Source organism: Lontra canadensis, unplaced genomic scaffold (assembly GCF_010015895.1).
Source record: "Lontra canadensis isolate GAN:19392208 unplaced genomic scaffold, GSC_riverotter_1.0 scaffold13, whole genome shotgun sequence".
Classification (NCBI taxonomy): domain Eukaryota; kingdom Metazoa; phylum Chordata; class Mammalia; order Carnivora; family Mustelidae; genus Lontra; species Lontra canadensis.
The window spans coordinates 2885101-2898932 of NW_022631007.1; the positions used below are offsets into that span (position 1 = coordinate 2885101).

Here is a 13832-nt window from a genome sequence, read left to right on the forward strand (position 1 = left end):
CTGCCGCGCCAAGGCAGCGGTGACGTACAGGAGCGAGATATGGAAATACATATAAATAAAACCACGAGGAGTTTAGGAACAAGGGCTCTGCAGAGCTGGTGTTGCGAGACAGTACATTCCTCAATGCAACGGGAGGACCTTGCCCGGCTGCGGTTTCTTTCACTGGGAAAGGAGATTCCAACGTCATCCATGCATTCTTCTCGGGTCTGGGTGTTGTTTCATCAGTGTCTTTGCTCCAGGACTGGCATGAGCAGAAGCAGAAGAAATGGGTTTCGAAGGGACTAAGGAGGGTGTGTTCTGTTTTCTTCTGTGGGCTTTGTTATCAACAGGAAGGGCTGTGAGGCCAAGATAGCAGAGTCTACTCCCTGTAGAGAAAAGAACAGGAGTTGAGACAAAACAGCAGCCAAGATTGTCAGCCAGTTGTCAGCCAATATTGCGAGAAAGAAGAGAAGCACGTAAAGACGGTACGGCTCAGTAAGATGTAATTCAGGAGGGAGAGCGTGGAGATCTAGCTTCTCTCCTTGGAAAAATGACAACTGGAGTAGCAACAAGAAAACCTGGCTATTAATAGCTTAATTATAACAACTCGAGGAAGGTACCGTCTTACCCCCATCGAATAGACAAGGCTGTCAAACATAGGAAAGCTGAGCTACCTGCTCAGGGTCCTACATGGTGAAGGAGTAAAGCTGGGATTGGAACCCACACAGTCTGAGTCTATAGCCATGTCTTAGCCACTGTGTGAACAGCCACTCTGTGGAAATGAAAATTCTGACTTGGAAGAATTGTGCAAGAGAAAGGCTTAGTTGGTAAAGGGATGTGAAAGACGAATTGTACTACCGGAAAAGCCTGAGCTACTAGCACGCAGCCTTTCCAGAAAGGGAAATTGGGTATCTTGGGAACAAATCTGGAAATACCACAATCTACCAATATTCAACATTATGATTGAAAAAATGCAAACCAAGAGATAAAAAGCACTGAGGGCTTTTCTTAAGAAGTAACTGCTAATGAAGGAGAGCATCTAGCAAGGATTTACACACGCTGCATGGTAACAGGCACAGAAAGGGAGCGTCAGGGAGATGTCTGGTGTGGCAGCAGGAAAGGTTTAGGGGGCTTGAGGCCACCAAGAACCAACCAGTCTCAAATGTCCCATCAGTCTAAAACAGAACAAGATCAGCATGACACAACAGAGTCTGTGTGGCTCCTCTCCTCTCGCTAATCACAAAATGAACAATAATAAGGAATTTTCTCTTCTTTCCTTTGTGACAACTAACCACCAAGATTGCTTCAGACACCGTATCTCCCACCACAATGGCCGTGTTTAGCAGTGGATGACTTCAGGTGGAGAGCAAAGGATTAAGACCAGAATCTATCTCCACAGACAATTTTGCTTGTTTTATTAAACCAATTCTTTATTTGCTTGTTTCGTACATATGTGAGTTTACGTATGTGAGCTACACATCCAATTTAGTTCCTTTGAGGTAAATAACCATTATTTAGTCCTGTAGGAAATATTTTAGAGAAATAAAATTTTCTTATAAAATATTCAGACAGAGATGACTTCTTAAGCAATTTAAAATTCTAAATGTAGGTAAGGTTATAACTACCAAGCCCTTCTGGAAGCCACTTGTCAACATCATTCATTTTGCCAGTTATGAGGAAAATGAAAGAAAAGGACCCAGATCTACTTTTCCAGCTGTGTCTTCTCTGGGGATAATCAAATGCTCAGGGTCTGCACTAGGCAGGCATATATTTACATGCAGGACAAGGAGACATGAGTAGGACCTTTATAACTGATGGAGTACAACCAACACCGTATGGATATGCCCACTTTTTGAAGGTGATTTTATTTTGTTACTAGAAATTCCATTCTTAGAGGAGAAAAAGGAGTCCCCAAAACACGCCTGTCCCCTGTGAGTTCACCAACACTCTTCTTCAGTAGTTCCCAATGGGACATGGTCTATTTGGGGACTCGGTTGTTGAAAGGGTTGGATGTTTGAAGTGAGAAGTGTGGGAATATGAAGGATTGCATCTAGTTAATTCCAGAATACTTTGCAGTGGAGAATAAGAAACCTTTGCTCCTTTGAATTCTGACAACTCCTTATTTATGGAAACTGTTTGAACAAAGACCAAAGCATGTAGTCTATGTGGTATCATGAGGAAAGATGCAACTTTTGCTGTGATTAAATAAACACCACATGGTTCCTTTGAATCTGTTAGGAAGACATCTAAGTGTCTTTACCGTCAGTTCTTCTCATTACAATGGGGTCTCGCTTGTCCATTTCTCCCTTTTCCATTATAAAATAACAATGTCATGAATTTCAAGGCTAAATGATGAAGGAATACTAGGTAGGTCTGCCATCTCTTGTAGAGATACATGTTTAAATCAAAGCCTCATAAATCCACACAAGGCAAAGCAGCTTCATCTGCATGGCTCCCACTACTGAACTCCATTTCACCCCACTTTGGCATGTCACAATAGCACATTTGGGTTCTCGAGTGAAAGATGGATGAGTAACACTTGGAAAACACTGGAGGAAGAGTATTACCTTCCATCTGTGAAGTTTAGTCCATTCTACCTAAGAGCATTTCATATACACTTATAACAATGCCATGTGTTAGGAAAGGTGTTATTATTAAAGTATCATTATCTCTAATTTGCAGGTGGAGGGACTGAGTTATAAAGAAACATGGAGTGAATTTCCCAGTGTCAACATCTCAGTTGGCTTTAGAATCCATAGCTGTCTAGATGCCAGAGCCTGGCTCCATGCCCTGGGAAACAATGGAACATTCCTATTGTCCTCCCCTTTCTCTTTGAAAATGTGTAACTTCACGGAAGCAGTAGTTTCACTTCAACTGTTACTGGATATTATTTTAGGCACTGAGAAAGCCCTTTTTGGCCTTTCCATTGGCCTGGATTCTAACTCATACAATGTATTCAAACTAATATCCAGGAGGCAACCTTTGAATGTAATAAGATTTCAAGCCTCGCCCGATTATTCTGCACGTACCCAAAATGTGTGCTGAGAAATAACACCAGGACCTCGGCACAGTGTCCAGCATTAACTTGTTAGGGTATCTTACAACTGACACACTCTCTCTTTTGAAATGTTCTGCTTTGAGTATGTTCAGTGTGTAGAAAAATACCTCATCCTATGTTGTTGCCTTGAAGAAAGCAAGGCTTCTAATTATTCAATGTATGCAAGGAAACATTCTTTTGACTTCCAAGATAATGCCTATTCGAACTGGTCCGTGGAGACTGAAAACAAAATACATCACAGTTTTCCTGAAGGAAAAAAATACATAGATAGTTTTTTTGTTTTTTGTTTTTACAGCAAACAAAAAACCCACCAATATATCTGTCACCTTTGAACATGAATATCCAGAACTCTTAGGGTTCAGCAAAAGTGGTGATAAAACAAAAATGGTTGGAGTAGTTTAAAAAAAAAAACAACGAATTTCACATTCCTTCTGAACAGAAAAGCTTTTACAACCAATGCTGCAAAAAGGTTTTTACTAAACTGTCATGATTTGACAGCATCAAATTGAACATGCCTTGCTCTATAAGAAATAGCTTTCAGCATAACCAAGGGGGGTGGGGGGGAAGGTCATTAAAATCAGCCAAGCTCGTGTTTAAAAGTGGTGAAAATGGAAGAGTTTAAGAAGTTAAAATTTGTCCAGTTGAAAAAGTTAGGCGTTTGTTTCTAGGAATAAACAAAGCCATTTAATTCACGTTTCAAGAAGAAATTCTGGAATTAACTAGAAGCATCTAAGGCTAATGGTCTTGATGGACCAGCAGCATGTGTTCCAGGAGGTCACATTCTGATAATGAGGACGTCAAGGTAACTTCTAGGTAAATCTTCCCTGGCTGACCCTGTTTGGTGCAGGGGTTACCGAAGCAGGACAGAGAGTGAGAATAATGGACAGATCTTCCAGTACTTCTCAAGCAGCCAAGTCTCCAAAGAGTGAGGCATGATCCAAGGTTACAGGTGATTACCTGGTACCCAAAAGATACCCAGTAAGTATTTGTGGCATGAATGGATGGCGCCAAAGGGCAAGAGAAACCTTGTGTGAGAGAAAGCAAAGCAAGCAAGGCTCTAGGTGCCATGTTTCCAAACCTGACATCATACAGTTCCTAACTCACGTCTTCCCAGAACAGCAGGGAAGCCATATCGGTTTCCACACTGGTCTCTTCTCCCATTGTCAATAGAGGACTGAAATCTGGAAAGAACCCCAAACTAAATGATAGACATGAAAGAATATTTATTGCCCAGCATTTCAAATTAGATCAAGTTAAGAAAAAAGTTTTCATTGGAGAAAGAGTGCTGAGGTTTTGTTTTGCCTTACCTTGTAGGTTTGGGTTTGCTTCTTTAAAGGAGGGAAGTGTGAAAGTTCCCTATTCAAGATTGTCATGGTCCGCTATCCATAAGGTAGTTACAATAAGTTTGTAGAGTCCCAAAATACGACTTTATATGGCATAGCCTCAGGCCCAAAGAAACAGACCTTGTCGGTCCAGTGATGGGGAGGTGCTTGGGTTTTATTATTATTTATTATTATTATTATTATTTGAAATCCATTTTCTTTTTCTTTCCAGCCCCTTATGTCATCGTAAGCCAACAGGGGGCCCAAGCACTGAAGGAGCAACACTCACGAGCCACACGGTTTTCACCTAGGTTGTTTCCTATGGTATGAACCAAGCCTTAAAAGCTACAACCGAGTCCTTCCAGAATGTTCCTGGGCATGGTATCCATTCCAGTGAAAGCAGGATGACGGTCATTTATGCCACAAACAAAATACCGCATTGTAATTCCCATTGGAGAGAGGATCAAGGACGTCTCGGAGAAGCTGAGTGTCTGGCAGCCACTGCGGCATCCAACTCGGAGGTGGTGTTTCTATTTATATACGTACATGTATTTGACAAACTGGTGATGGACGGAGTACTTCTGAGAAACAATTTGTTCCAGGTCTAATTTCAAACGACGGCTGTCATTTCCGTGAAGCCCCCCCAGTTTCGGCGATCTATACACCAAGCAACACTGCGGGGAGTGATTTTCTTTTTTCCCCTTAATTTCCGAGGGCGAAGACGAAGTAAAAAAAGTGCAGTTCTTCAATTAAAGTGCATGGATGAGGTAAACTAATCTCAAGAATTTCGAGTTTATTCAGTACTGGCTCAGACAGGAACCATTCTGCCATGGGTCTGCTGCATTTGGGCTCTCATCGCCTGGACACTGCTCAAAATCTTATTCTGCTGTGTGACGGCTGTGATGCCAATTCTTGCCAGGTCCCTGGAGGTGGGGGAGAAAAAAAAAAGAGGGCCAGAAAAGTTACACGAGTGGAGAATCTCGTTTCCCGGCTTCACGCAGACACACATTTGAAATCAGCCACAATTCATACAGCACAACAAGGCAGGTGTATTCAAATGTTTCATTAAGCGACTGAACGCAACAATGTAGGTGCTTCTAGAGGCTCTGTAAAATTATACTCAATCAAAATGAAAGGCATTCCAGTTTTCTTTTTTTCTTTTTAATGAGGAGGATGATAATGCAGCTCAAAGCAAAAAAAGAAAAATACTATTAAATCTAGATTTACCCTTTGGTGTTACATCGCTGAGTACTTACTCCTGGTTCATGTGCACTACAGCCTCTAGTGTGGTATAACCAGCAGCCGTGAAGTTATCCTTATACCGGTCCATTTTAATGGCTTGGAGCCAATCGCCCACTGACACCACGGCAGAGAATTCAGGGGAGCTTGGATCCAACAAGGCAGTGTTAGGTCTGGTAAGAGAATGAGGGAGCGGAGACAGACAAGGATGATCAGTGAGATGGCAAGACTCAGAAGTCAGACTACCTAAGATAGGTGCTAAACGCCACGGACAGGCTTTTTAGAGGGTCTACCTCTCATTCAATGGCATCAGGAGGTTTTTCGTTTTTGTTTTTGGGTTTTTTTTTTTGGCCCTAATTTCACAAAGTTGCTAAAAATGTGTATCCATCACCTTATCTGTTCTTAATTGCACTTCCTGCATTTGTTTTATGTGGACTTCTTCGTACATTAATGATTATACAGGTCTTTCAATATTCTTGCCTGGGATAAAGACTGTGGGAGACCTTGTGGCTGAATCTGGTTCAGTCTTTGCCGGGAGAGTGCAGTCCCTGCCGGCACAGAGTATTACATACTTCAGGACAGCAGCTATGGAAACCCTAGTGAAGTATGAGTAAGGGAAATTGTGAGCTCGCAACTTGCCAGACTCGATGAAGCGGACAAAACAGCAAGAGTTCAAGTCCAGCATGCTCCCAGCCAGGTTTGCAGGCAGACTCAGTGCATTCAAACAAACTTGGGACAGCAGGGAGTTAATGCCCTCTTTAATCAGCCCATGCCTGATCAGCACGTGTGCCAAGACAGGAAGGAAGAATGGCCACTTTGATCACTGCTTGGATTGTGGAAATGTGCATCTCGTATTCCCTCTTAGATAGTCATTTCAATGAATTCTAAGCACTTTTTATTAAGTTATTTATTAGTTTATGCATTTCTCAGGCCAGGTGTTTTATGTTAGGCCATTGTCAAGAGTGACAACAGCTGAAGGCAGGAATTTTGCCACTGCTCATGATATTGATACATGACAAAACATCTATTTATGGAAGCATTTATTAAAGAGAATTATAGTCATCTTCAACATCAAACTACTTTATAATCACTGGATAGACCTTCACAAGGTATTTTATACTGACAGTGACACAGGTACTTGTTTAAATTTTCTTCAACTCCCATTTCCCTAGAAATTACAGCATGTGGTTGATCTTAACATTTTGACCTAATTTTCATCCTGAGACTGTGTTGCTTGAACATGAACACTAAATCAGAATATCATCGTTACTGAATTTTAACCAAAAAAAAAATTATTTTCCTATGGAAAGAAAATTAAGTCAATATAACGCCTTGATTAATTTTCTATATAGCAGAATTAATCCAATTCCTTTGTTTTATAATTTTTACCTGTTACTTTAATTTGCATTACTTCTTTCTTATATAACTGTTTTACCAAAGACATGTTTTATCAGTTTTGTGTCTTTGTGAGCTTTTATGTACATTATTCCAATTAATTTTCTGAGTAAAATTCTGTAAATTTTTATGGCACGAATAATCAGGATTTAATTCTTCCCCCAATAACAAACAACAGCACAGAGGATTTTAACATTATTGTTAATGCTTACAAGTAGTACTTACCTTTAGACAAAGACCAATAGTTTGCATTTCTAACTTTACTCCAAGAGCATTAATAGAGCCACATGTAGGCTGTAGGTACCTGACAAGGTCAAAATGACCTAAGGATGAAAAATATCCTCACTCAATATCAATTAACTCTAAGCATCACTCTCAAGCTTGTTCTGGAAGTCTCTGTGCTCTTTGTGGAACACCATGACATTTGCCCAATTTTGTGCTGAATCACATACAATGTTATACTACATCTCATTATTAGCAAGCAGTAATAAGCATCTAAGGTACTGAAGTATACCGTCAGTGAGAAGAATTTAGAATTGAGAAGAGTATGTCCAATGACTCAATTTGTTCTCAATTTGTTCTGCATAAATGGTACAAAGCACACATTATGCAATATTGGTAACTGAAGAGTTTCTGCCAACAGGAGAAACAAACACCAAGTACCAATGAACCCGCCTTAAGACACTCAGACAATATCCATGGGATCTGGAGCCAGAGATCCAAAAGCTGAAGGAAGTTCACCTTGGAATAGATGAGGCCACCTACACCTCTTGGAGAGCTGAAGAACAAGAAATAGCCCAGAAATGCCAGGAGATTTTTTTTTTTTTTAAGTCACTTGACTATCAAGTGGCAGAAATAAGATGTGAATTCAGCCCCATGTTACTTCAGAAGAGGTTGATCATGAAGCTGTTGGGATTGTGGCCAGTGCTAAGGGATCTGAAAGCCTAAAATAATAGAGGGTCCTCTTCTGTCTGTTCCAGATTCTTTTCTTCATGCATTGTAATAATCAGTATATACCACAACCATTAGGCTAAGTCTCCAGAAGACTGGAGGAGACGCTCATAGCACTGACCAAGACTGGAAGATCTTGGATATCATGGGGAAAACGTTCTCCTATTTTTAACTCAGGGTCATGAAGAACCTTAGGGAAGTACAGATTTGGAGGTGAGTCAATGCCTTACTTCTTGCAGGCCTGAAGCAGGGGGCCAGTTGTCTTATGCTAATCTTATTTAGTAGCAATGGTGGTCTATACCCTTCCAGATGGGACAGGTAGCCAGGGATCCTGAAGCTTTCACTAGTGAGGCCCAGTCCCCAGGTAGAAAAGTTCCCATTGAATTATGGACTTGCAGTATCCTTACCTCCTCTCTGGACTGGTAATGCTTCTTCCTTTTTGCGCTCTCCAATGAAATAACAACCTCCTTCACAGGGGGTTCAAGTCTATTCATTTTTTAAAACCCCTCTCAAACATTCATCCGCATGCTTTGTAACCTGATCAGTTTTTATTTTGGTCCTATTTCCTTCTACTCATGAAAGACTCAAGAAAGAATCTTTCAGAACTGAAACCAAATGAATTTCTTGCTTTAAAGCCTTTAAGCACCTATAACACTTTACAAGTCAACTTCTTAAAACTACAGTGCAGGAAAAGCTGTCCTTGGCTCATTTTTTACTAACCCAGTGTTCCTTTCCCTTTGCCAAATATAGCATTTCGTGTCTTCTCTAAGTCCATATCATGTGTCTCCCTAAATGTTCAGGTCTAGCATCATCAAAGAAGCACCTTTATTATTTTTTGCTCCTGGTTCGTTTTTATTGATATTATTATTTTCTTAATTTGTTTTTCTTACGACTATTTGAGGCCTGACAGGTGTTAGGCTCTTCAACATGGTAAACAAAATCATCATATATACTCCATTAACTGAGAAAGAAGCCACCCCAGTTGCAGAGAGCTGTGCAGTGGCCTCTGACAAACAGGCAGGAATTCCAGGGAGCCAGCACTCGCCTGCCACCTCTAATGTATCCTTTCATGCATCACTATTAAGCAAGCATGGCCGACCTGGAGCTCTCAGTCCCCGTCCTCTTCAAGCTGTTGGGGTTGCGGATGAGTTTGTCCAACATGTTGACAATCTGCCCGAATTTCGGCCTGTCACTCCGCTCCTTCTGCCAGCAGTCTAGCATCAGCTGATGGAGTGCAATGGGGCAGTCCATGGGAGGGGGTAGCCGGTAGCCTTCTTCAATGGCTTTAATTACCTACCAAAGACAACAGAATGACATATAAGCTGCCAGAGATCCACCCTCCTGACCGGCAAGTTCCCAGCTCATCCAGCTGCCAGCAAGTTTGAGCATAAGAAGAGCACCAATGTCTTCACAGAAGCCACAGCTGGAACTGAGTATTGCTGGCAACAGGGCAGGGAAGCCAGCTGTTGCTACACGCGGTGCTCTCAGATGGCAGTCAACTGTCAATCTGAAATTCTAAAGGGAAGATGCATCAATGTTGCCAAGTGGTTAGAACATAATCAGATCAACAACCTGGTGGTGGCCTGGCCCTGGAAATCACGTGGCAATGACCCTCCCCCTTCTGCTATCCAATAGCAGCTAAACCCTCTCAGCAGAAGGGACTCTAACCTAGTGTTAAAGACCTTCCTTAAGAAGCATTAATGGCTGCATCCAAGATGGAAGCCCCTTTTATCATTGTAAGCCTCTGTCCACTTGCTCAGACAGCTCATGGGACAAATACAGAAGCCCACCTTCCAGACCTCCCAATCCAGAAGACACTACCTCTCTCTAAAATAGCACGCTCCTCAAACGCTCTAGATGCCCAACTATTTTTACTTTTGGAAGACCACAATATGCCAATACGCCAGTTTGGTATCTTATTCTTGATCTCAGCTGGCTGTCAGATGACACTGATAAAAGTTGTTAATAAAAGAGATCTAAAAAAAGTGTTAGCAAAGAAAATTAAAACAAACAAATTTCTTTTAGGACATTCCCATTTTGAAGAGAAGTTATAATGGTAGATGGCAATTGTCTTATTGCTCAGTTCTCCCTGCTTAATAAAACATAAGCAAACCATTCAATAGTCTTTCTTCTCATTCTACTTTTTCTAATCTGTCTTTACAGGTATTATGGTATTTTTCTTATTGGCATCTTGCTAAGCCCCTCTTCTTTAGGGTGTGAATCCCAGTAATATAAAATCGTATGACTCATGCCAAATTTAAGGAGGGGAATTATTTTGTAACTTCTTGGCTACTTATCAGCAGTATTTATGGGCATCCTATGAAATTCTGGACGTTCTTTTGTTTGTTTGGAGATTTTTAAAGTTTTATTTGTTTTAAATCAGATTTTTCTAACCACTTTGGTAGGAAAAAAAAATCAGTTTTTTTTCTGATTTTTTGAAATGTAACTGTCAGTGAAACCATGAGAGCTGTAGCCATTTCAATGACCACTTTGGCGTTCACCCTCCCGTAGGGTTTATTTACTGTCCAAAAATTGGTCTTCAACAGAAAACAGTTAATTCAGTTGGGTCCAGTTTCTATGTATCAGTACGACTATTGTCTTTTTAGCAGCACACAGTTCAACAATCATCTTGTGATTTATTAAGCCCTCTGATCCCTTTTTTCTCCCATGTATCTTTGCCAACATCCTGTTGTATTAGTACTATTTACCACTCCTTCTAGTGTAGACTTCTATATGCTATCTTACTAAACATTATTCTATTTATTTCTAGCAATTACATTAAGTCAGTTTGATCTTCGGACTTTCTTTTATCTTTCCAGGTGCATGGTGTTGACTCTGGACTTGATGAAAACATTTCACATTGAATTGATGAGAATGAGAGCAATATTGGGCTAATGCCAGGGTAACACAATTTGTTATAAACCCTCAGACTGCTTAATACTCTTTCATTAGCTCCCTCTCCACTGCCAGCTTGGAAGATGGCTTGTGGGTTAACAAAGCATATTTTCTCAGTTTGCTGCTCAATGTTTTGGAGGAGGGGGACGCTGACGAGCAAAACAAACAAAAAAACTTGGTAAGTTTGCCATATTTTCAATAGCTATTTTGATTCTATTCACCATATGCCAAATGAATTCTGATGAAAGTAATTCCCCAGTTACATTTCCTATTGATCCCTGTTCTACACAGAACCCAACAGAGACAAATACACGTGAATGACTAATCAATATTATTTGTGGGAGAGACATGGTTTCAGATGTTCTTCATGAATAAAGCCAGACAACTGAAAGTTTAAGACAATAAAAACTGTTTTCATATAATATAGAAACTGTCAAAACTACAGGCCTGAAAATATTTAGTGCAGGAAAATGGACAGCATCTTTTAGATCCCCTGCTCCTATGAGCATTTGGTCATGACTCTCAACTGAAATGAAGCTTAAGTATCAAATCATTAAATGAGCAAACATATGCACTACTTGCTCCTGTAGGTAGTTTCTGTCCCTCTGAAAGTCTCTAATCTGAAACCAAATGTTGCTATAAGTAGGACCGGGAAGGTGCCTGTGACACAATCACACTAAACAACAGATTACACACCACTCACCTCTATAGTTTTGTCCCCCACCTTCCCCCAGCCTGCAATTACCTATCAGTTATGCTAGCTACTGGCTTTCTTCCTGTCTGCTATGAACCTTTCTTTGTAACTTACAGATAACACAATGTCAACACTATCATTCCTCTTAATCTGGTTAGAGAATTCTTTTTTGCCCCACTAGACACAGAGTACATTAGCTTCTCCATTGCTCTGAACAGTCTTTTATCGATAAGGTAACCAGCATCTTACTTCCTGAGTGCACCTGGTTCTTCATTTAATTGTCAAGCCTTTGCAACTTCCTGTTTGGTTCAGGCTAAGGCAGATGGGCAGAGGGCATTCCATATGAGAAGGATTTTGTAAAAGATGATTTTTCTCCCAAACTATAATTTTTATCATTGCTGAACTGAATACCATGCCTTTGTAAACATCCTCTGCTAATATTTCACTTCACATATATAAGTAACTAACAAGTGTTCTAGGAAGACCCCCTGGTTTAAGATTTTTGTTTTTGTGTATTTTTCCCCCTTTCACACTGGAGATGTTTGTAATTAAACTCTATTACTCTGGAATCTTATTAGTGTCATTATTGAATGGTTTTCTGAAATTGCAGGCATTGTGGATACTCCCTTACGAAGTCGTCCAGATGGTACATTTAAAGGGATGTGCATAATTTACAAAGGGTCATTTAGTGAAGCTTTATTTTAGAGTCCTCAAGGGGCAAGCTCTAATTACAACTATGCCAGCTTTAAAATATTCACTACTTTTCTTCCAATAAACCTTTGGTGTCAATTTTTTCACATGTGAAATTTGTGTTTTTCGTATATCCTTGTATTTTCTTAAGATTCAAAGTTGAATTTTGTTTCAGTATGGATTTGAGCATTAATCAAGTAAGATACTGTTCCTTCTCACTCATCCGTCCACCTATGTAACTATCTACTGAATCTGTCTTCCATACTCTCCCATTTAAGCTACATAATTTTGGGCCTTGAAATCCATGACCATAAGGTTTAACTAGATTACTACATCCATTTGTGTTGAGAATCTTGCATGCCGTGTTATCATTTCAAGCTCAGCCTTCACTCCATCATAGGCTGACGCGATCCTTCCAGAATCTCAATGTGAAGACATATTTTAGAACATAAAGACTCACGTCTTGATTGGACATATCCCAATAGGGTCTCTCTCCATACGACATCACTTCCCACATAACGATTCCATAGCTCCATACATCACTCGCTGATGTGAATTTACGATAGGCAATTGCTTCTGGCGCGGTCCACCGGATAGGAATCTTGCCACCCTGTGAACATTCAAGCCATAAGTTATTCCCTAAGTACATCACTGATGTGCCATTTCAGTCACTGAATGTTGTTACTGTTTGGAAGCAGGTCAACAGCATTCCTGAGATAGTTCTCCAAACAACAATGAGAGACTTGTTTATTTTAACTCATCATCGAGGTTGAGACGCTTCTCCTCATAGGTTTTCTCTAGTCACAGGGAAGTGAATAAGTAATCTGTTTAATTATTTTTAAAAAGTCTACCTATTACCTGAGCTCTGCTTTCAGGCAATATTGTAGAAGAAAAGGAATTTCAGGTTTTACAGAATGCTTATGTCATCATGGTATATCAATGGATGTGCCACGGAGACTCTTGTTGACTTCTTGTTGGATTCTCTCACTCAGCAGCACAGAGGCAGTATTTAGTATCACTTCTGAAATCATGAACTGTGGAAGTTAAATATGACTACACTGTGATCCTACTTTTATATAGCATGAGAAACATGTTTAACATGTTTAGAAGATAATACGTTACATAGTCTCTCAGCAAAAGCCAAACACCAGGATGTCAGAGCTGTTACTGTCTTCAGGGGGTGAGGACACCCGCAAAAATGGTAAAGCAATTGAGTATTACTCAGGAAAAGTTTAAAATGCTGTTTTCTTATTTTGTTTTGCCTCAAATGTCTACTGTTTGATTATACTTAGGTGAAAGGTATTTTTAATTGAGTTTCAAATTGCTTAAGTTTCCACCTAAGGAAATTAATGCAACTTGAATTCAGACCCTTAAGCTGTTCAAGAGAACATCATTTCAAAGTCTGCTTTACTAAGGCTACTAAACAAGGCAATAACTTGTACTAGAAATTATACTGATTCTTACTGGCACTTACTCTGAAAACTCTTCTCGCACTTACTCTGAAAACCTAGTGTGCTACATTTCTACTTGTTCTATGCAGAGGATGCTTGTGCTTCCTTCTACCTTCCTTAACTATTTGGCTAAGGTTTTATCTATGTAAATGCTCATT

The 13832-nt window shown here is 40.2% G+C and overlaps 1 protein-coding gene across 2 annotated transcripts in view; it reads right to left on the reverse strand.

The window, feature by feature from the left end:
- Positions 1-5051: 5051 nt before the first annotated feature.
- EPHA4 (EPH receptor A4) overlaps positions 5052-13832 on the reverse strand; it is a 137088-nt gene continuing 128307 nt past the window's right edge. Inside the window, exons 15-18 of one of the 2 annotated variants that reach the window (XM_032857318.1) lie at positions 12684-12833; positions 9044-9237; positions 5616-5771; positions 5052-5282 (exon numbers count right to left, since the gene is read on the reverse strand). In XM_032857318.1, the coding sequence (XP_032713209.1) occupies positions 5168-5282; positions 5616-5771; positions 9044-9237; positions 12684-12833 (615 nt within the window). In that variant the 3' untranslated portion in view covers positions 5052-5167. Of the gene's footprint in view, positions 5283-5586; positions 5772-9043; positions 9238-12683; positions 12834-13832 lie in introns of both variants that reach the window. The other variant, XM_032857319.1, reaches the window with a different exon arrangement.